The sequence below is a fragment of the Malaclemys terrapin genome, chromosome 3 (genome assembly GCF_027887155.1).
Source record: "Malaclemys terrapin pileata isolate rMalTer1 chromosome 3, rMalTer1.hap1, whole genome shotgun sequence".
NCBI lineage: Eukaryota > Metazoa > Chordata > Testudines > Emydidae > Malaclemys > Malaclemys terrapin.
The window spans coordinates 199,899,902-199,923,083 of record NC_071507.1 but is presented as its reverse complement, the minus strand read 5'-3'; the positions used below and the strand labels follow the sequence as shown (position 1 = coordinate 199,923,083).

General features: G+C 44.4%; 1 protein-coding gene across 3 annotated transcripts in view; it reads right to left on the bottom strand.

Annotated features, from left to right (window-relative positions):
* The window catches only part of PINX1 (PIN2 (TERF1) interacting telomerase inhibitor 1), a 79,364-nt gene that overhangs the window by 42,721 nt on the left and 13,461 nt on the right, over positions 1–23,182 (bottom strand). For all 3 annotated transcript variants that reach the window (XM_054022429.1, XM_054022430.1, XM_054022428.1), the window contains exons 5-6: positions 20,388–20,477; positions 18,787–18,860 (exon numbers count right to left, since the gene is read on the bottom strand). In XM_054022429.1, the coding sequence (XP_053878404.1) occupies positions 18,787–18,860; positions 20,388–20,477 (164 nt within the window). The remainder of the gene's footprint in view (positions 1–18,786; positions 18,861–20,387; positions 20,478–23,182) is intronic.

Genomic DNA, 23,182 nt, shown 5'->3' with positions numbered 1-23,182 from the left:
TGACTGGCAGTGATAAAGGAGCTGGTACGATTTTCAAATGAATGTGTCATGCTTTTCCAAGTCTTTAGACAAAAGTGAGTAATATGCCCTCCTAAACAACAACCGGGCACCAATTCTAAGAAACACACTAGGCTACAATGCTCATAAATTACTGGACATTATAAAAATCACAGTCCTAAGCAAGGCTACTACCTGGATCTCCTACACACAGACAATTTTATTAGATACAATTGTGGAAATAGTCAGCATTACAATTGGATGGGAAAGGGTCCATCTTTCACTAGATAAGGTCAGAAAGTGAAGCTACTTTACAGAACAATTTGTTTCCAGATGGACCTTTTCAAAGAGTCATGATGGTCCATGTCCATTCTCAACACCTGTCCATTTTAAGTAGGGTGATCATTTATGTATTACCGATTGTATAATAAACCTATCATCATCATGCAGCACATCTAAGCACCAGTATAGAAAGGAAGAAAAATATCACAAGATAAAACCAGACTGCTCCCATTGATAATGCTCATCCAATTAACAGAGCAACCATCTTTACTCAAACCATCAGCAACACAGCAAGAAATTCTCCCAGAAGGATAAAATGGAAAGTTGAATGGATGGATCTGGCATAATATCCATCCTGCAGGTGGCCTCGCTCTGGCATTAGGGGATTTTAACAGGGATCAAATTCCAAAGGGAAAGGCTCCCCTAGAAGAATACCTCAGTGCCCTCCCTCAGTGAGTTCAGCCCTGGGGACAGACAGAAGCAGCATTCTTCTGCTGTTCTGCCTAATAGCAATTCCCACTGGACTGTATATTAATTGGCAAAAAGTGTTTTTTCCAGCTCTCAAGTTCAAAGCATTCAGAGAACTCCATATCCAGAGGAAGTATGCTCAGTTTAAAAGAGGATTTTTCCTAGCTGCCAGCCCTGCGAACTCACCCTGGGATCTGACAGTCAAGCTGGATTCTTTCCCTCTCAAGGCTCACCTACATTACACTGGCACACCTATGTCTCTTAGGGGTATGAAAAAAATCACATCCCTCAGATGTAGTTAAGCCAACCTACTTCCTGGTGCAGACAACGCTAGGTCAACAGAAGAGTTCTCTAGGGGAGGTGCAATACCTAGAGCGATGGGAGAACCCTCCCGTTGCTGCAGTAACTGGCTACACTGAAGCGCTCCGGCTGGGCTGCTGTAGCATTTTAAATGTAGACATAGCCCCAGCCACCAGCACCAGTAATAAGGGTTCCACGGGCCAAGATATAACCTTAGTGACACTCCCCTGTTCACTCTCTTTGCTTAGCACTACCTGTGCTGGGCTGTACTCTCCAACGCAGCTGTTTGGCTCAAACCAGCATACCAGAAAACTCCTAACAAACAAATGGAGAACATTTTATGCAATTGTATTACTAATGGCTGCTAACTCTCAATGAAGAATGGGTTGTTGAAGATTCAAGAGAACATAAGAACAGCCATACTGGGTCAGACCGAAGGTCCACCTAGCCCAGTATCCTGTCTTCCAACAATGGCCAATGCCAGGTGCCCCACAAATACGTTTTTTAGATAGAGACAGATGAGAGAGAAAGACTTTAGTTCTATTCAGTGGCTAGAGCAATGTCTGCAAAAACTCATGGTGCGTCTACAGTATGTTTTGGGCTTGATGGCCTATTTAAAACCAGACCCTAGACGAGGGGATGGCACACTGCTTGAGCTGGAGCTCTGGGAAGCAATGTACCTGAGACAGGCACATTGCATCTGGGAGCAGAGGGGGAACATGGCCGCTGGGTCACCTTTTCACAGAACGTATCATGAGCTCCCCACATCCAGGGCCAGCTCCGTAAGTTAATGAAGAAGGGGAGCAGGGTCATGCATGGAAGGTGACTGTCACCACTATCCTGGAGCATCCCCAGAAAGGAACCACAGGCTAGGGCTCGACATAAAACCCTTTATTGTATGAGTGTTTTTGCAAGGCTAGTTCCCAAGTGTGACAAACTGTGTGTTTCCTAGTAGCAAATGTTCAAGTCAGAATCCCCAGGGTTGGTTTGGTGTTTTTTTTTGGAGGGGGGAGGCTAGCCAACAAATGAGGGCTACTCATGGGCATCCTAAAACAAGGGAGAAAAAAATAAACCAACCCCCCTCCCAAAAAAACCCTATGGACCATATTCTGAGCCTTTGGATAAGATCCACTACAACTACTACAAGTAACATTCTTTCGCCATTTGGTAACTTAGAAACACTAGGCTTATTAAAGGGGGGAGGGGAAAAAAGGTGTTCTGGTCTGCACGACCTGTTTTGGAGGAGGTCTGTTGTAATGAATAGATGTCAGGGAATCAGCAGCCCAAATGATGCATTAAGTACTAACTGTCAAAACAAGGGCTGCTACTTCACTTAACCAGAAGCAACGCATTATACAAACACTCCAGCAGGTAGATACCTCTTCACTTGTTATTTGACCTCAGCTTTCTGAGACCCAAAGATCTAATTAAAGTAACACCCCATTCCCTGCCCCATACCCCCCGCTCCACATATGTGCAATTTAGTGCTCTGGAGCACAGTCCCTCCTCATCCTAATATTATGTAAACAGCTTTGCTTCTGCAAGTATTTCAGGCAAGCTGGAGCCAGTCATGCTTCAGGAATTTCAGAAAGTCTAATTAAGTTAGGATATCCTAAACCCACTGCACTGAGTTTACAGGCACTATGGCTGTAGAGTTCAAAAGATAAATATGTACATACACAAAGCATACTTCATACAGCTTTTTAGTTCTCCAGCAGCAGCCGTTGTTAGTAAATAAACATGCACATTATTATATTATTGTAGAGCCTCATAGATCTAATCTTGCCCCACAACCCCACTGTGCTAGGTGCTGTACAAACACAGAACAAGAAGAGAGTCCCTGGCCCAAGGAGCTTACAATCTAAGTATAAGACTTGAGACAACAAATGGATGCCGACTGGAGAGGAGAAGGAGACAACATCCCCTGCATTGGTCACAGCATCCCAGTAACCTAACTTAAGTATTTTGTAGGCATCATGGCAAAGGAGAGCTTTAAAGAGGGATCCGAAGGTGCATGATGGTAGGTTTGCGGATGTTTACAGGAAGTGTCTCCCAAGCACGTGGGGCAGAATGAGAGAAGCACAAGGGTGTTTGTTTGAAAATTTCACAAGTGGGCAATGGAGGCTGACATCATGGCTTGATTGGAGAGCACGGACTGCTTGATAATGAATCAGAGATGATATGCAGGGTGGGGACTGACCATGAGGGACCTTGAAAGTGAATATAAACAGCTAATGTTTGATAGATGGGATAGAGAGGGGGAGCCAATGGAGGTTTGCACCACCTTTCACCTGCAGATGTTAACGCACTTTGTAAACAGTTAAGCCGTTAAAAAAGGCGGACAACACCCATTGGTAAATTAATTATCTCCATTTTACAGATGGGGAAACCAAGGCACAGAGAAATTAAAGCGACTTGCCCAAATTTACACAGCAAGTCAGTGGCAGAACCAGGAACTGAGCCAAGGAGTCCTAACTGCTGGCTCAGAGAGTCTTGCTTCAACCACGTTCATGAGGCTCACTACAGGGCGATGTACAAACTAGCATAAATTACACTCCCAGATCTGTGTTGGCATAAAATGCCAAGGAGCTGGAAAAGACAGGCATAGAAAGAGCAGCAACTGACAGACAGTATAAGGAGGAATAAGTTAAAGTAGGGGCATCTTGGCTTTTTCTAGCTTCTCGGCATGCAAGTTACAATAGACTCCCGTAGGGTCACGTGTTGACATGTGAGGTTACACCACTGTATGTCATCACCTCTACAACTGGCTCTACATTTATGATCCTACGGCTTTCAGTATCAAATGTAAGTCCATAACTAAGCGACAGTTTTAAGCATTAGTACAATCACAAATATTACAGATGGAAATTATGTCACCTAGTCCATTCCTGTGCCAGTGTAGGATTGCTCCCTACAGAACGTTCATAGAGCAGGACAACAGAAAAGGCATTTTTAGATACAAGCAAATGTCAGAACTGCACAACCCAATAGCCGAGTATTTTATTGTATTGTATTGGTGCCCCAGATTTAAATCAAGCAGCGCCAAAAGCAGGATTTATACAAAAAAAGCTACGATGTGATGGTCTTCTAAGAACAGTTTTAGGTTTGTACTACTACATAATAGGATAGAGTGAGACTGGTGATAGGGAACAGCTACTTAAACAAGCTATAGTTTATCCTAAAGAAGTTTTTTCTTTTTTTTTAATTAAGGACTTGATCCTGAGAAGTGCGGAGACTGTGAAGGGTTATGGAACAGCTTCCATATGAGGAGAGATTACGAAGACTGGGACTTTTCATCTTGGAAAAGAGACGACTAAGGGGGGATACGATCGAGGTCTATAAAATCATGACTGGTGTGGAGAAAGTAAATAAGGAAGTGTTATTTACTCCTTCTCGTAACACAAGAACTATGGGCCACCAAATAAAATTAACAGGCAGCAGGTTTAAAACAAACAAAAGGCAGTATTTCTTCACACAACGCAGCCAACCTGTGGATGTTTGCGCCAGAGGATGTTGTGAAGGCCAAGACTATAACAGGGTTAAAAAAAGAACTAGATAAATTCATGGAGGATAGGTCCATCAATGGCTATTAGCCAAGCCAAGGTGTCCCTAGCCTCTGTCTGCCACAAGCTGAGAGACACAGAATGGATCACTTGATGATTATCTGTTCTGTTCATTCCCTCTGAAGCACCTGGCATTGGCCACTGTCAGAAGACAGGATACTGGGCTAGATGGACCTTTGGTCTGACCCAGTATGGCCATTCTTATGTTCAAGCATCGCAGGATCTTAGCTTGAGAACTATTTCATTACAGAAGAACCTCAGAGTTATGAAATGACCAGTCAATCACATACCTCACTTGGAACGGGAAATATGCAATCAGACAGCTGAGACAAAAAAAACGCAAATACAGTACAGTATTAAATGTAAACTACTAAAAAAATAAAGGGAAAGTTTAAAAAAGGATTTGACAAGGTAAGGAAACTGTTTCTGTGCTGGTTTCATTTAAATTAAGACAGTTAAAAGCAGCATTTTTCTTCTGCAGAGTAAAGTTTCAAAGCTGTATTAAAGTCAATATTCAGTTTTGAACTTTTGAAAGATCATAATGAACATTTCATTATGGTTGTTCTTTCAAAAGTTTGCAACTAAACACGAACATTTCAGAGTTACGAACATTCTCCATTCCCAAGGTGTTCGTAACTCTGAGGTTCTACTGTAGTTGAATGAAACAGTTTCCACTTTAATGCTATAATAATAGAATAAAAACTAACCTGCGCTTGTTCTGGCATGTGTGTCTACGTGGAATTCACCCTTTGCTGTTTTCTCCTGCACTTCCTACTTCCCCCTTCACTGAGTGTTTAATTACATTGGCATGACTTTTGGGAGAGTTTTTGCATCCATTGCTATTCAGCAAAATATCTATAGCACACTGGATAACACGGTAAAGTGCAATGAATGTTCCAGTTGCCTTTCTGCAGTGGTATGTAGTGTAACACAGCCTAGAGTTAGACGACCTGGTAAAGCCAATCAGTAGTTAAAAATAATGGGCTGCTGCACAAGGGTGGAGGTGGGGGAATTAAAAGTCAACGAAACGCTTCTTCCACTTATTACTCAAGCTGTGCCCATTTCCCTGGCATCTGTGCATCAGGTTAAAAATAAACTAATTCAAACAAATATATGAGTCACGCCAATGGGTGCTTCCAATTACAAACCAGAACTAATCAAAAAGTTTTGTTCAAACTCCCCCTCCCTCCAAAGAAAAGCTGACTCATCAAAATGGAAACTTCTGGTTTCAACAAAAATTTGGTGTTTTCATCAGAAAACTGAAATATCTTCAAGCTTTGGGTGACAAACTTGGACTGAACAGTGAAAATTTTCAGCTTTCAGAAAAATTTCAAATGAAAACTCAGTTTGGTAATTTTTTTCCTGGGAACAAAAAGCATTTCCTGACCAGGTCTACACACAACCCCCTTGCAGTATAAGCTGGTTACAACACAGGACTAGGAGTCAGGAACTATGGGTTCTGTTTTTGGGTCTACCACATACTGAGTCAGAGCTCACGTGAGGTACCTAACCACATATCCACAGATTTTGGCTGTGCAACCTGAAACACTTAGGGTTGGTTTTCAGGGTGCTAGACACCCATAAGTCAACAGGAGCTGCAGGGACCAAACACCGCTGAAAATTCAAGCCCTAGATATCTTAAGTTGGGCACCCAAAATTAGTACAGGGGGTCCCCGGTATACGTCTCCCCCTTATCTGTCGTTTCGCGTATCCGTCGTTCATCAATAGGGGAATGTTTCTGATTCACATCTGTCCTGATCCGCATATCCATCGCTATAGCTTTTGAATGGCTTTTCTGTGGGTGCTTAGCAGTCACCGGCAGCCAGCGCCTCCCCCTCCCTCCCTCCCAGCGCCTCCTGCATTCTACGAAACAGCTGTTCCCTGGCGTGCAGGAGGCACTGGGAGGGAGGGGGAGGAGTGGGGATGGGGCATGCTCAGGGGAGTGGACAGAATCATGGTCGCGACTGCCGGCCCCACTGATCAACTCCGCCCCCTCCCTCCCAGCACTTCCTGCAGGTCTCAAAATAGCTGTTCCCCGGCACGCAGGAGGCGCTGGGGGTGGGGTATGAGCCGGGGCTCAAAGGTGGGGGCAGAACTGGGCAGGAAGGGAGTGGAGAGGGGGAAAGGCGGGGGGGGGGGGGGGGGCATTATTTCTTATGGGGGAAAAAATCCCCGGTATCCATCACCCTTTTTAAGAACACAACCCTGACATATACCGGGGACCCCCTGTACATACTTTTGAAAGCGTTGGTCTTAACAGCTCTCTGCCTCAGTTTCCCCACCTTCAGTATGGGTATAATATATGGCTGTTGGGATTCATAATTTATTAATGTGCTGGAGGCAGATACTATGAATGCTGTTAGAAATGCCTAGCAGAAAATAAAGAGCATGGACTATGGTTGCTGAGCAAGGGAGCCTTATACCATAATCTGTAACTTGCCACCTCTGGCTCTGGCAGACTATCAAAGTGCCCAGGTTCCACAATTCAAGGCCCTGAACTGAGATTGCCCTGTTGCTGGTCCTGGGCAATTCAGTTCCAGGAACCATTTTAAGCATGCCCCATCATTACAGTTCATGTAGCTGTCCCCATGAAGAGATTCTGTTCCCTCTTTTATAGGTGTAAATCATGCTAACTCCACTGAAGCGTAAAATAGCTGGAAGGGAGGAAATTCAAGCCCAGAGAACAAAAGGGTTGTGCACACCTAACACGGGTCATTTCAATCCATAGTTTAGGAGTGCTTCCAGATTTCTCACTGACACTAAGTTCTAACACTCCAGAATGCTGGTATAACACTTTCCATCATCAGCAGCAGTTGGCTAGGAGATTCCATCCCACACCGGTGGACTATGACCCAGCCTCTGTTATACAGGCCTTTGTCACCTCCTGGCTGGCCCACAACAATGTGATACACCTGGACATGTAGCCATCAGCTTTTTGGAAACTCCAACTACCCTGTTTCCCCGAAAATAAGACATCCTCCGAAAATAAGGCCTACTTACAGTTTTGCCTCTCGTTGTAATATAAGGCATCCCCCCGATAATAAGACCTCCCCGATAATAAGGCATCCACCGATAATAAGGCATTTTTCATTTCTGAAAAATAAGACATCCCCTGAAAATAAGACCTAGCGCATCTTTGGGAGCAAAAATTAATATAAGACACTGTCTTATTTTCGGGGAAACAGGGTAGTATAGAACACTGCAGTATATCTCCACAGCAAGATGGGCTACCGTGAGCATATCACACCTGTGCTCTGCTCTCCTCAGTGGCTATCCAACGAATATATTGAGTCAAGTTCAAGGCCTCTGTCATTTTCATACTATGGGTATGTCTACACAGCAACTCGACACCCGCAGCTGGCCCATGCCAGCCTACTTGGTCACGTGGGCTCAGACTGCGGGGCTGTTTCATTGCTGTGTAGACTTCCAGGCTTGGGCTGGAGCCTGAGCTCTGGAACCTTCCCACCTCGCGGGGTAGAGCCGGGTCGAGTGTACACTCTACAATTAAATAGCCCCAGAGCCCGAGCCCCATGAACCCGAATCAGATGGCACAGGCCAGCCGTGGGTTTTTAATTGCAGTGTAGACATAATCCCAGGCCTCTGAGGGTATCTAAACGAGCCAAAAGCTCCAGAATAAGCTTCTGACTAACACCTCTGCTCCTCAGGCACCACAGAACTTTCTACCATCAGGGTAAAGCTCCCCTGTGCAGGAGACAGCACTTCAGAGCCTGCCCGAGTGTGTGGCATGAACTCCTGCAGGAACTAGCTACCACAAATCTCACCACCTTCTGCTCCAAGGGCAAAGCACACTAACACTAATACACTGTGCGCACATAAAACCCGCCAAACCAAAACACTCCACCAACCACATAATTTCCCTCCCTGCTGCTGCCCTGCCCCAGCCAGCCGCAGCCCTACCTGTGCCTCCCTGATAACCTCATCATCTCCTCACATGTGGGTGCACCCCAGTTTGAAAACGAATGTTCTGCCCTATGCCACGTGTGGACAGCAGAGTGCAGTGTACTCCGTCAACCCAGGGCCAGACAACGGAGGAGCCTGCTATTCTGGCTGTACATAGGGACTTAGGACTCTATAAACTAATAGCAAAAGGTGTAATTATATCACCGTATGATATACAAATTCTGTAAGGGGTCGACTAAAACGTCAGTGAACTTTTCTCATCACTTTATTTCCCGTCCAGCAGACCAATTTTCTAAAAAGAATGTCTGAAATCGACCAAATGTTTTTTTTAAAAGACAAGTTAGAAATACACAAATTTGTCACAAAATTGTAATGCCCGTAATAAGGGCTGTGTCAGAAATGGGTTGCACAAGACAAAGTCAAGGCTAATTAAACTCTCCATCTGCAAATCCAAAATTCCTATACGACGGCTGCTGCTCTCAGATAGTTTAAAAGCTCTACAACAGCCAATTAGGAATTGTCATCTCTTGGTTTATGTGACAAAGTCAACAATTAAACCTTTTCTAATGTGCTTGTTTTTATGGCTCTTTACATGGCTGCATGGGGGGGGAGGGATAGCTCAGTGGTTTGAGCATTGGCCTGCTAAACCCAGGGTTGTGAGTTCAATCCTTGAGGGGGTCACTTAGGGATCTGGGGCAAAATCAGTACTTGGTCCTGCTAGTGAAGGCAGGGGGCTGGACTCGATGACCTTTCAGGGTCCTTTCCAGCTCTATGAGAGACGTATATCTCCATATATATATTATATTATGCTCCAGCCTGGTTTACCCTTTTCCTCTTGTGTGGAGGGATCTGGATCATATTATTTTACACTGTATCAAATCAACTTGTAAATGCTAAGAATCCAGTTCTGCCACCTTTTTACACAGCAGATAGTACCTCACTCTGGAAATGGGCCTGCTGGGAAATCAATGAGACCATTTGCGGAGGAAGAGCCCATTTAGTGTATGGGTGGCAGAGTCAAGTCTTAATTATATTGGGCACTTTACCCCATGGGTTCTTCCACGGATGCCACAGGACCTGATCACGGAGTAAAGTATTGTTCATTCAATGATGATATGGCCTGTTAAACTACTGAAATGTACATAAACGTGAAAGCCACAAACCTTTCCGACCTGATACACTACCTAGCTTCACTACCAATCCATGGCGAGGATTTATGCTTTTGAGGTTGCTTTGACAGAGGGGGGCCTTTGGCACTTTAGAAAGCAGACATGAGTGATAAATGCAGCAGGTGGTTATATCTGGGATTCTCCCTTTAAAATGTTTCACCACCCAAACCTAAAAAGCACTCTTCAAAAAGCAACAGCAGCAAAAAACTTACCTCCCAAAAAAATGCATTGCAGTTTTCACAGAGTGTAGTTAAAAAATGACTAAGTTTTCTTGATATATGAATTTGTGGGCAAACCATTTATCAACGGGCCTGTTTACCTCTGCAGCAGAGTCCCTCAAGCCAAGAGCCATGTCATTCCCCTTTGACTGATTAATTAGCCAATCAGAGGACATTTTTCACTGTGAGGCATGATGGTTTATTCCTGCTAATGCTTGGTCTCTAACAGCGACACATTAAAGCCAACTCGGCTCTTTTAGCCTATCGAAGTGACCAAAAGGGAAGGAGAGAAGATAAATCAAAAGAGCTCCCCCCCAGTTTCATTGCAGTCCCTAACTAAACCCCCAAGGAATGAACAGATAGAGGCAAGATTCTTCATCAATGAAGAGAAAAGAAAAAGCACTGGTTCCTTGACACTGGGAGATGTCTCTCTATCTGCTGATTTCTGAACAGCAATAATTTATCCTCAGTTGATTAACAGGGTGCTTACAGAATAGGCAATGAAATGTCAATACTTAGCAGTTCTCTTGATAAAAGGAAAGAAGAGCTAAGATACCGTGCTAGATAAAGGAATGTTTACCATTGCTGCCGGAATAACGTCCCCGGTACTGAGAAGCACCAAACATAACCCCGATTAACACCATGGGGCCGGATTCACTGCTGCTCTGCAGCTGGCAGTCAGATACACCAGCACAAAATGGGTGCAAAATGCTACCAGTAGTGCTTTGTACTGGTGTAATGAGAGCACAAGGTGCAAGGCTATGATGAACTGGGCCCTCTATTTATATTTGAATGAGTTAGCTAGTATTTGTACGTACCGCTGCCCTCTACTGGGTGTAGCAGAATTGCTTAAGTGGCAAAGTGCTCAAATGTGGGTCAAAAGCCCTACACTGCTAACAGCTGATGAAGGGGCTTTTGTCTCTGAAGTTTCACAGGCCATGGTTTGCAATGTAGCAATACCTGAGGTGCCACAGATTTAATACAATACATTCACAAAAACTTTTCTCTTTCAGAAGTAACATTAAGATAATTCATTCAAATGGTCAAAAGGCAGGAAATGCAGAACTTAAAACTGAATGTACAATATTAACTCTTTCCCTTTGTGCCTATGCCTCAGGAAACATGGCCAACTCCCACTGAAGTCAATGAGAGTTATTATTGCCTTTTAATGGGAGTTAGATCCGCCCCTTGGTCTAATTACACAACATTCAATTTCTCAAATTATACATATAGGCACACACACCAATCATCTGTACTGAGTAAACCATGATGGTCAAGGCAGACAAAAATTAACAGCTCACAGGGAGGGTTCCTACCAATCACTGTCTTCGAAGTTTGGATCTCCTATATAACAGCATAAAGCAATTTCCCACGGCTACTGATAGAGTGCATTTCAATCACTTACCAGAGTTTACCGGAAGTGATCAAGCATTTTCTTCTCCCCCACCTACCAAACTATGGATTTTTGAAGATACAAATGAAAAACCATCACTGATGTACAAATTGCAAGGAGCAGCCATCACAAAAAACAGAAGCTGTGAGTGGAGGCTGAGCAGTGACTATGTTGTTTGGTCAGGGTTTACAATAGTAGTTGAGTATTTAACCATCCATTCCAATATCTGACACTTCATTACAGGACTATTTATTCTCATTTACTTCCCTTACTGCTATTAAACATTGCATTAAAAGCAATGAACCTAATATTTACCCCTCGACAATATAGAATGCATTAAACATTCTTTAGCTGTAAACACGAAGGGCTGACTGATATATGTGTGTGTGTGTGTGTGTGATATTATATAGATAGATAGATAGATAGAGAGAGAGAGAGAGAGTCCTGTGCTCAGAGTCTGAGAGCCATGAAGTCCTAGATTTTAATCCCATCTCTGACAAATTCCCTCTGTGGGCCAAGTTACAACCCCTGGGTCACAGCTCCTCACCCTTGAAAATGGGGATATTATACATCTAATATAAAATAAATACAACAGGAGAGAATAAATGCAATACATATGAGAGACCACTAGAGAGTGAAGGAGGAAGACAATGCTGTGGGAGCCATCACATTTTTGTGAGGTATTTCAAATAAACCAATTTATAATTCCCCACCCCTGACACATGAAATCCAGTTTTTCTTGACTTTATTTACTATAGGGGCTTGGATTTCCCTTAGGAGATTATTCCACTGACATTGCCATTAGGAAGCTTGCAGAAGATCTGGCATGTGTCTTCCTTTTCCTAACTAAGTGCCTGCTCCCTGTTCTATTCCCAGCTTTTGAGCACCCTGAATAGAAGAAGCCTTTCCTTTTCCTTTATTACTCCCCCACACCCAGATATTTATAGACATTGTGGTAGTCCCCTTCTGCCTCTTTTCTAAGATGAGCACATCCAATTGCTCCACTCCCCCTTCTAGGACATGCCCTCTAACCTTTAGCCATTTTACTAAGCTCATTTTGGACTCTCTCCAGCTTTTCAACATCCTTTTTGTATTGCACATTCCCATTCTGAACACCCTGTGCCAGCTGTGATCTTGCCAAGCTCAAATAGCACTATCAGTAATTCTTATCTGATAACCAACTTCTGTCTTATGCAACACTTAATAATGTCCACAGACAAAGCTTTGAAGAACATAGCTAATGAATCCTGACACCACCCAGTGACACAGGTATTAGCTCCATTTTACAGATGGGAAAACTGATGCAGAGAGAAGTTGTGACTAGTCTAAGAACACATTAGTTAAGCCTCACATACCCTATGCCAGGTAAGTATCAGCATTCACATTTCACAAAGGCGAAAACCAGGCACGGAGGGAGGAAGTGGTTTGCCTACAGCCTCTCAGTGAGTCAATGGCAGAGCCAGGATTAGGCACATTTTCAAGTTCTGGATTCTAACCACTAGGCAATGAGGTCTTTGATAACTTCTGGGAAATGCAAATCAATTAAGGAAACTCTGGAAAACGTGTGAGAAGCCAATTTCCTGATAAAAAGTGAGACAGCAATGGGGAGGAAGGCTGAAATTCCAGATGATGAACAGGAAAGTGATCACACCAAACCTGGAGGTAAATGGGCAACTAGTCTTTGGCCATTTAGGGGAACTCATGCATGACGACATCCATGTTACTATAATTTAAGGAAGCTGCTTACTAATCAGCTGGCCTGAGACATGGAAGTGAGATGGGCTTAAAACACTCAAGTTTTCTATGCAGGAATCTGACTTATTAGAAGCGTCCCAGCAAATCAGGGCTTCTCCCCCAAACCTAGTCAGTGCCAGAATCATGTTGTACAGCTAATGAGCTGGGACCGTCTAACTCATTCCCAAATCCTCAGTCTCACTCAGGAGTATTTTCTCCTGTGATAAGGCTCCATCAGGAAACACAGCTGGATGGAGGAAGGAAATTCTGAGAAGAAAAAAAAAAAAAACAGTGGGGGTTCCAGGAAGTTCAACCAGATAGGAACTAATGGAATTTGTTTTTCTGTCTCCCCAGCTCCGAAGTGAGTGAGAAAATTAAAGGGGGGTGGGGAGAAGCCTGGCAGGCACTGCCCTGCAAGCAGGTCCCCACCGCGGGTCTCGGGAGAGCGCCATAATTACAATTCAATATTTTCGATCACTCATTGTCTCCCTGAGAAAACTGCAGACGTTTCCAATTTAGGTGAGCTCCAACGCTCAGCCATTGTTTTCACTTTAAGGGAGACGGTTCCAGAGGTCCCTCTGTAGTTTATTAAAAAGGCTTTGTTTGGTCACACGATCTATCATGAAGGAAACATTTATTTTAGATTTAAAATAATTTTAAAAAGACGCCTATCAAAGGCTTTGGCTACCCTCGCATCATCAATACATACAATGAAATCCCAGCAGCATTGACGTGATCACTTTAACAAGATCTCAGCCGGACTGACACCCCTTCATGGGTATGGGGAGCACACACACCGCCCTCTCTAAAAATCCTACCCAACCTGATGTGGGTTTTTTTTCAGCTTGCCTGAAAGGTGGCTAAATCCAGGCTACTTGGGACTGGGGGTGGGGAGCAAGATCCAGTCTTGGAGCCTTCACAGAGAACGCGCTGCCAGCCACCCGTCTCTTTCAGAAAGAGGGGGTCCAGCTTGTGCATCCCTGCTGACCGCAGAGGAGGCAGAATGAGGTAGAGAGAGAGGTGGTCCCTCAGGCAGGTAGCCTCAGACCATTCAGGGCTTTATAGGGTATAACTAACATCCTACCTCCACGCGCAGCCTAATGGGCGGCCAATACAGATCCCAGAACTCAGCGGTCACATGCTTCCAGTGATATGTCCCGCTCAGTAGGCAAGCCACGTCATTCTGTGTCAGCTTCAGCGTCCGAATGGTTTTAAGGTGCAGCCCCATGCAGAATGTGCTACAATAGTCTAATCTTCAGGTGACAAAAGCATCGAGAACAGTGACATGGTCAACATTTGAAAAGAAAGGTCACAGCCTCCTAGCCAGGTGCAGGTGGTAAAAAGCTGACTGCCTTAGTGCTCTAATGTGGTCATCAAACAGCAGCTGGGAGCTGAAACCACCCCTAAATTGTAAACACTAGTGACCAATGGTGGATGTATTCCCTCAGTGGGACCTATATTATCTCCACTATCTCCTCTAGCTGCTCCCCCCGACCCACCATCATCTCAGTCTTGTCTACGCTGAGCTTCAACCAGGTCGCTCTGACCCATAACTCAATCTTACTGGCTGAGGTGCTGAATTGCATCGGGAGAGTGGGACAAGAGAGAGATACAGCTGGGTGTCATCAACATACTGATAACACCCCCACGCCTCCTTAATAACCTAATCCTCCTACTGGCCCAGACTCAGGTAGGGTGGGAAAGGTGACAGACTGGCACCCACACCTGAGAACTTTTCAGGAAAAAAACAATGTGCCCACAACTACCCATTGAGATCTCTGAGAGAAAAAGAATGAAGATTTATCCAAGGATAGGTACATAACAGACAATTGCAATGTAAGCTTCTCTGCATCTTTTGACTCTGAGATGGTGGGACCATCTGTAGGAATAAGAAGGGAATTTAGTGTCCAGGTTAACTCAGTCCTTAGTGCTTTCTTTTGAGGTTTTGGGATATGGACAGTTGTCCAGCAGGAGATGGACTGAAACCACCTCTCACAGACCCACCAAAAAGCTATTACACGTAGAGAAGGAGTTTTGGTGACTCAGTGACCTGAGTTGGATTCTATGAACTAGAGGCGAAATATTAGACATCCTTGAAAGGGATCTCTCTCAAGTACACATGGTTTGAGAATGCAGGAACAATACAAGACGCATTACCACTATACAAAGTGTGGTTACAGTAAGGGTTTAGAAGCCAATAAGACTCCTTGATAGCAGTAGTCCTAGCACCTAAATCCACCTGTCCTGACTTGTCCCATGCAGGGATGACAGCATGCAACTGCAGAAGGCTGAAACTGTAATGAAAAGGCAAGGGACCACAGACTATCAGTGTTCGAAAGCACATCCCAAGGTTCTGATGGACACCAGGACTCTTCCTACACTCTCTCTGAACAGGAACTGATATAAACTACTGTCCAGGGGAATTACAGCATCTGCCGTGCTCTCTCTTTGGCACATCAGGGAAATGCCCAGTGTCCAGGAAATTGTAGCAGAGACCACAAATAAACCTGACAAATACCATTTAAAGGGGTCAACTGACCAATTAATGTAATACCAAGCCAGATTCCCCCCTCCTATGGAAAATCCAGTGTAGGGAACAAAAGAGGAGTAGGAAAAGTCTGAAGTTCCATGCTGCAACTCCCCTTTTACTTGAGGGGCTGAGCAGTGCAGTTTTTATATTGTTCGCCCTCTAAACGTCACAGACCTCTGGGATCCAGAGAGAAAGGAGGGCTATTGCACTGTGGCTAGAATGGCTTAAGAAACAGCTGTGCGGCTATTGGCTGTGTCTAACTGTAGCTGACAAGCAGCAGCTTCAGAGGGGATCCAGGGGGCGATTCCACCATGCCCAGTTGCCCTACCTCTTCTGCCACTATTTCAGCATGGAAATCGAGCCAGGGAACAGCGCCACAGAGAATAGCACCTCTCCTGCACCCCCATAGTTCAGCGCCACATCAAAGCCATGAGCCGTCACGTTTTTATAAGAATAAAAACATGCCTATACCTGAATGCATTTCTATAGTGCTTCCACTCCTAGTGTTGCCACCTTTCAAAGAGCTGGTAACCAGACCCCTGACAACCCGGACATGCTCCATCTATTCCCTGCAAGGCCCCGCCCCCATTGGTCGCTCATCTCCCTCCATGCTCCCATCACTTGCTGGCTCAACTCAAGGAGCCTGCCTGCAGGTAGCAGGCAGCCCCAGCTGAGCAGGTGTCGGTGCGGGTTAATGACCCAGCGTCTCGCCCCGCCCTGCGGTAACTGGGCTTTTGGTTCGGGTGCCATTTAGGGTTGCCAGGTCATTGGCAGTTTCTCAAGGAGACAATATTAAAGGCTTCACTGTAAACTATCGTGATGCGAAGGAGAGACAGAAATATAGTGAAAGGCCAATCTGACTCCAACAGGAGCTCTTTAATGACCTGAAAAATCAAAAAAGGAAGCCTACAAAAAGTGGAAACGTGGACAAATTGCTAAGGAGGAGTACAAAAGAATTGCACAAGCATGTAGGGACAAAATCAGAAAGGTTAAGGCACAAAATAAAAGGCAATAAGAAAAGGTTTTTTTAAGTACATTAGGAGCAAGAGAAAGATGAAGAAAAGCGTAGTCTTCTACTTAGTGGGGAAGCATATCTAATAAATGATGACATCAAGAAAGCTGATATATTTAATAATGCCTATTTCCCCTCAGTTTTCACTTAAAAGCTTAATGGTGACCAGATACTCAACAAAATATTAACAACAAGGTGAAAGGAATGCAAGCGAAAATAGGGAAAGAAGAAGAAAGAATATTTAGATAAGCTAGATGATGTGGATCACAAATTGAATAGGAGTTAATCTGATGCAGCTGTGAAAAAGGCTTATATCATTGTGGGGTGTATTAACATTGTGGTTGTCTATAAGACATGGGAGGTCCCACTCTACTCAGCACTGGTGAGGCCTCAGCTGGAGTACTACGTCTAATTCTGGACGCCACACTTTAGGACAAATTGGAGAGAGTCGAAAGGAGCGCAACAAAAATAAAAGGTTTAGAAAACCTGACGTATGAGGAAAGGCTAAAAAAAACTAGGCACACAAAGTCTTGAGAAAAGAAGACTGAGGGGGGACTTGATAATCGTCAAATATGTTACAAAAAGGATGGTGATCAATTGCTTTCCATGTCTACTGAAGGTAGAAGTGGTAGTAATGGGCTTATTCTGCAGTAAGGGAGATTTAAGTTATTAGGAAAAACTTTCTAACTCTAAGGGTAGTTAAGCTCTGGAATACACTTCTAAGGCAGGTTGTGGAATTCCCATCATTGGAATTTTTTAAAAACAGGTTGGACAAACCCCTGTCAGGGATGGTCTAGGTTTACTTGGTCCTGCCACAGCACAAGGGGCTGGACTTGATGACTTCCCAGCATCCCTTCCAGTCCTACAGCTCTACGATTCTACAGTGAGATCACTGTTTGGATCACTCTGTTTGGGCAAAATGTGATCCATGAGTTCCTTAAATTTAATGTGGCGATGAAGACTATAAAAAGACTACAAGTCCCAGCAGGTTCTGCTACACCTTGAGCTATCAGGTGGCACCACCTCAGCAAGAGGGCCCATGGCCATACAGCTAATAGGAGAGGTTAATCAAGGGGGCTCAACTACTGAAGGCATATGATAGCTTAGGCCGCTGGTGGCTGCTATGGACTTGAAGTCCAAAAGCCAATTTCAAAACTGCAATAAATTAATGGATCATTAAGACCAGCTGTATTGTGGCTGATGAAGTCTCCCCAAACTGTTATCCATCAAGTGCAAATGATGTGGCTTGTAAAATGAAGGTCTGGATTATGACTCAGTTGCTGACAAGACAGGACGGTTCTTGGATTTAAGTCTCTTCTAGCCTCAGTTATTTCAATTAACGGTAGCGCAATTCTTGCAGTTTGGGGAATTCTTACCATAAAAAGCAGATCTGATGCCCACTTTCTCTCCCTGCCATGGAGGTGCTATAGTTTTGATAGCCTACAGATCTTTACCGTTACATCACTCAGAGACAGGACCTCCTAGCACACTATTCCCAAGCTCCATGTCACTGGCTTCTCGTGAAGCTGCAGAACAGCTTTAAAATGTTTTTGATTGGAGCTGGCACAAGGCTCTGCATAGTCTAGCTCCATCACATATGGTATTCAAGAAATCCTCTCAGTTCTAACACAGGCTACAGCCTTCCCTCTAACCATGACTTCAGAGTGCTCACAGGGTTAGCAGCATAATTCCTGTGGCACATTCTTTTGTCCCTTCTGTGTGCACACTAGTGATCATCAGTATTGCCAAAACACTTGCCTGGTTGCACTAGTTATGTTCCTGCACAAGGGAATCACTCTGCATATTCATAAGACAGACACCCTCCCCATAACAGCAAAATGCTACTGAAATATTAAGTGCAAACCTAGCTGTGACCTACAGAACTCACATCGGTGAGTCTCTAAGCTTCAATTTGGACTTCACATTTTACCTACCTGAAGAAACAAAGAGTCCCTGGGAGATATTTAATAGCAGAACTCATTTATGCCTGTGAGTATTGCATACCAAACAACGAAAAAGTGAAAACCAAGCCACGGGTGGCGTGCAGCCCACGGGTCGCACACCACTGCCCTAACTGGTTTTGAGATGGAACTTGCTACGTTTATGAACAGGATTGTATGACATGGTTGTCTGTGATAGCAGGGGACTGGACTCGATGACCCAGGGGGTCCCTTCCAGTCTTACAGTCATATGATTTACCTCAGTTTTTGTACTCTGTCGTTTCCCAAAAATGCAGGACAGGTCATCTTCGCTGCGGGAAGAGAGATCCTTTCCTGGGGAGGCGGCGGGGAGAGAGCGAAGAAATGCAGCCATTATTCATTTGGACAATATCAAAAGTGAACAGTGGGATTCCAGAAGCCTTGGGGGTTGGGGAAGAGACAGGGACATGTTATGCTGGCCCTAAATGTTGATTGTCTTTGGCCCTTTTGTAGAGGGAGGAATGGGTAGGGATGAGGCAGCAAGGGGGCACAAGAAGCCCACTGTAGTGCCTGTCCTCAGACAAACAAATGTCTCTCTGCACTCCCTCAAGTTATCCCAAAGAGGCCAGGGAAGGGGTAGAGTCGTGGCCCTACCCCCTCTCCCTCCACCTTGATGGTCATGCTGCTGACTGGATGCAGCAGGGTGGAGAAGGCTGCACCAAGCTAGAGAGAGGAATGGGTTTGTGTCCCCCTACAGACAGGGCGAGTGCAGGGAGAAAGCGTGTCTCCTCGGATATCCCTGCCTCTGACAGCATTAAGTCTTCTTCTCTGGATACAGCGTAGCCAGCTCTGCTGGGGGATGGGGGTTAAGCCTGGCTCACGAAGAGCAAAACTTCTAACTTTGGCAAGTACCAGACTGCCCCAGCTCACAGGCCTCTAAAAATGTTTTCAAGGGCAGGGCAGTGATGCTTCAGGCCCTACAATAAGCTTTATCCCCATCTGAGTACAATGCTGTCTGAATAGAGGAGTGGTAGACAAAGCAGAGGAAGGGGAAGAAAGGAGGAGTGATGTGACATCTTGAGATGATACCAAAAGTTAGCTGCAGCCTTTGGTGGAGCCCCAATACTAACTTCTGGCCCCCAGTCAGAAGACAACTGCCACTATTTTATGTGATGCATTCACTAGTGTAACACAACATTGTACTAGGGATTATATTTTAACAAAGTACCCATTAGTGGAAAATAGTATGTATGGGTAGAATCAATACCAATGACATTTTTATTTACACACACACACACACACACACACACACACACACACACACACACTGAGAGAGAACTAAAGAAAAGCCAGACGCACAGGATGGCTGTTATCATGAAGAAAAAAAAATCAAAACTTCAGGAGTTAAATGTCATTATTTGGGTGACTCAGACCAATGATCAACGATAGAGAGAAGACCTGGTAACAGGGCTTTCCTCTTACTGCAATCAAGTTTCAGCTTATCACTGATCTTATCCACATGACCACTAAGAGGGGCTATCATGATTGCACAGGATATAGCTGTACAGATGTCCAAGCAACAACTTCTAGTTCGTTCTTTCAACACATGGACCATTGTGTTTTTTCTTTGACACCATTCAAAATAGTCACCCTTCCTTATTAAATAGCAGCTTCCTATAGACAATGATTGAATTATTCAAGAATACCAGCCTAGAGCCAACAAAAACTGCCAAATAAAGCAGGAAGGCTCTATTATAATTTAAAGCTGGTTGCCACATGGATGTGTCTAATGCCAAATGTAAGGCAGAGGGTATGTGTCATCCTGGTACATAGATATTTATAACCCTGCAGTTCATGAAAGAACAACAATGTGCCCCTTACCTTTTGCAAACTTCATATAATGAACACGTTTCCTGGAGGATCTGGATTTCTCTTCAAGACTGAATGTCTTCTTCTGTTCGCTAGAGGGCTCTAGAACACAAAGGTTACGTTTCCATTAGACAAACGCTAATCACTAAACTCAAATGTCAGTATATTTAACACCACAATTTAGGACCACGTCCCAACAACCGGTCACAACACAACATCAAAGGAGCATGATAAGTGCTGTTCAAGATATGTTACCGTAAGATCTTATTACCCCACTTCCCAGCTATTGTTACCCCTACTTGTTATAAAAGTAATTTGAAAAAAGATGCAAGTTCTTCAGAGCAGGGACAGTGTCTTGTTACTAAACATTTATATGGCAACACTGCCTAGAACAACTGCCAACCTGATTGCTTCTAAGTGCTGTACAATGTCTTTATGTACAACCCCTAGATAGAGTCTGTTATGATCATTTGTTGCCCACCATACCAATTAATCTAAAAGGAATTCTTGAAGACAAACACTCGGATATATAGGAGCAACTTTAAGTTACGGTACTACCCTGAAAAGTGGCTGGAAACGGCATTGTGAGGTTCTGTGATCATCTCTCAGTGACTCCCATTTTTCTAGTGCAATCACTCATAAGCTGCTTCTCTTCCCTTCCAAGGCTCTTCATGGCCAATCCCCACCTTACCAACCATCTCCTCATTCAGTATCAAGAGGTTGATACTCACCTCCGATCGTCCCATTGTGCCAGCCTCCATCGTCCACTTATTCAATTTCCAAGCAAGCACCTTCATGCCTTCTCCTTTGCTGCCCCACACGCTTCAGAGGAATTCCCCATAACCATCCACAAAGCTACCTCATTGTCCACCCCCAACTCCTATGCTGGGATGCTTTAAAAAAAAACCCTGATAACAGTTAGGCTGTAGATGTGCAGAGACCACTGCCTATCATGCTGATTAATATCATCTCACTGCTTCCTGGTGCTCCCCCATCTGTCTGTACCCGTCTGTTGTCTCGTCTTACGCTTAGATTGTAAGCGCTTCACGGCTTTGTTCTGTGTTCGCACAGCACCTAACAGTGTGGTCCTGGGTCCTCGACTAGGGATCCTACCTGCTACCACAATAAAAATCATCGTCATCAGTTTACAAGTTAAGATGTATTTTCTAACTGCTAGGCCTGCAGACTCAGCCTGGGTACCAATAGCCAAGCTGGGTTCCTTCATTCTCACGCGCCCTCACCTGTAATCAAGGATCTGCAGACAAAATTAGTCCCGTGGTGAACCTGTGCAAACCCATTACCCTCCATGGACTAGAACAGGTGGCACTGTCTGGAACTCAATGACTGAGCTGGAGTTAAACCAGCAACCTAGAGGGGAAAAGCTAATAGCCCATGATCACTCCCTGATCCATCCAACCCCTACTGCATTTTAACTGAAAATCTGTAATAAGGGGAACTAGTTACTCCTAGGTCTAGCAAATCTGAGGCTATAAAGAATTTGCCGCAGACAGAGTTGAAAGCCCTCAAAGACAGGTTGTGTGTGGAAACTGAGCATCATAATAGCAGACACTTGTGATGCCACTGCTGTCTGATCCAGGGGGAACATAAAACGTTCTCAGAAATAAGAATTCTCAGTGGAGCGTCAATTGCAATCTCACACTTCCAGCAAGAGTGACACCAGCACCCTCTTGTGGCTCTAAGGTGGAACTTCAGTATCCAACATCAGGAATTTTATCTATGGAGCTTTCACTGGAGAGATGCATTATCACCTCCTCTGTTGACTATTGAGACTCAGTATTAGGGCTGGGCGAATGCTGCAGAAATATTCACCCCCATTTTATAAACAATTTGCTTTATGTCCATATCCTATTCACTTTTCGTGAATACTGAACAATGAAAGGGGTGCTTTGATACCATGGGGGTGAGCCAAGTGTAAATATCTTTCGATATCAAGGGTCTTCCAAACTTAGCACAGCATAGGACTTTGGAGATGTCACAATGGTCTACCTAGGGGATACAGCACAGGACTGGGAACCAGGACTTCCTTCAATGAACCCGGCTATGTCACTGACTCACTGTGCATCCTTGGACAAGTCATTTAAGCCTCTCTGCTCCTCAGTTTCCATATTTGTAAAAATGGGGTTAGTGACACTTGCCCACCTTTGAAAGCACTTAATGGATGGCATCAACTTACAAAGACCATCAGGATCTTCTCATGGGTTACAACTAATGGATCTTCCTGTAGCTCAGTAGGATTTTAGGATCAGATTTTTAATTGTATTCAGATTCCTGAAGATGTAGAGAGGTGCCCAGTGGGATCTTTAAAGGCACCTAAATCCAATGAAAGTTAGGAACTAGGCACTTTGAAAATGACCAGAGCACCTCTCTATAGCTTTAGACACCTACATACCTTTAAAAATCTGGCCCTTAGAGTTTGAGGACCAGGATACCAGTTGCAGCCCTGTAGGTGCGCGGCTTATTAAGGGGAGGTTGTAGTTTCTCCACAGTAAAAACTGATTTTGATCTTCCTCGTAACTCCAAAATAACCCCACACTCTTGCTGTCATTTTTAGGATTAACTCATTAGCAGCTACAATTTGCTCTGAATATTTTGAATAAACTCACTAAGGCCAACATACTGCAACTGATAATTTGTGGCCAGATGCTGCACCCACGCAGAACCCCACTGACTTTAATGGGGCTCCACCAGGGAACTAACGGTTGTAGACCTGGAGCCCAACGGCCTGGCAGCACATAAAAATTGCCCCACTCTAAGTAAAGGCAGGATGTTAGATCGAGTTAGTTAAA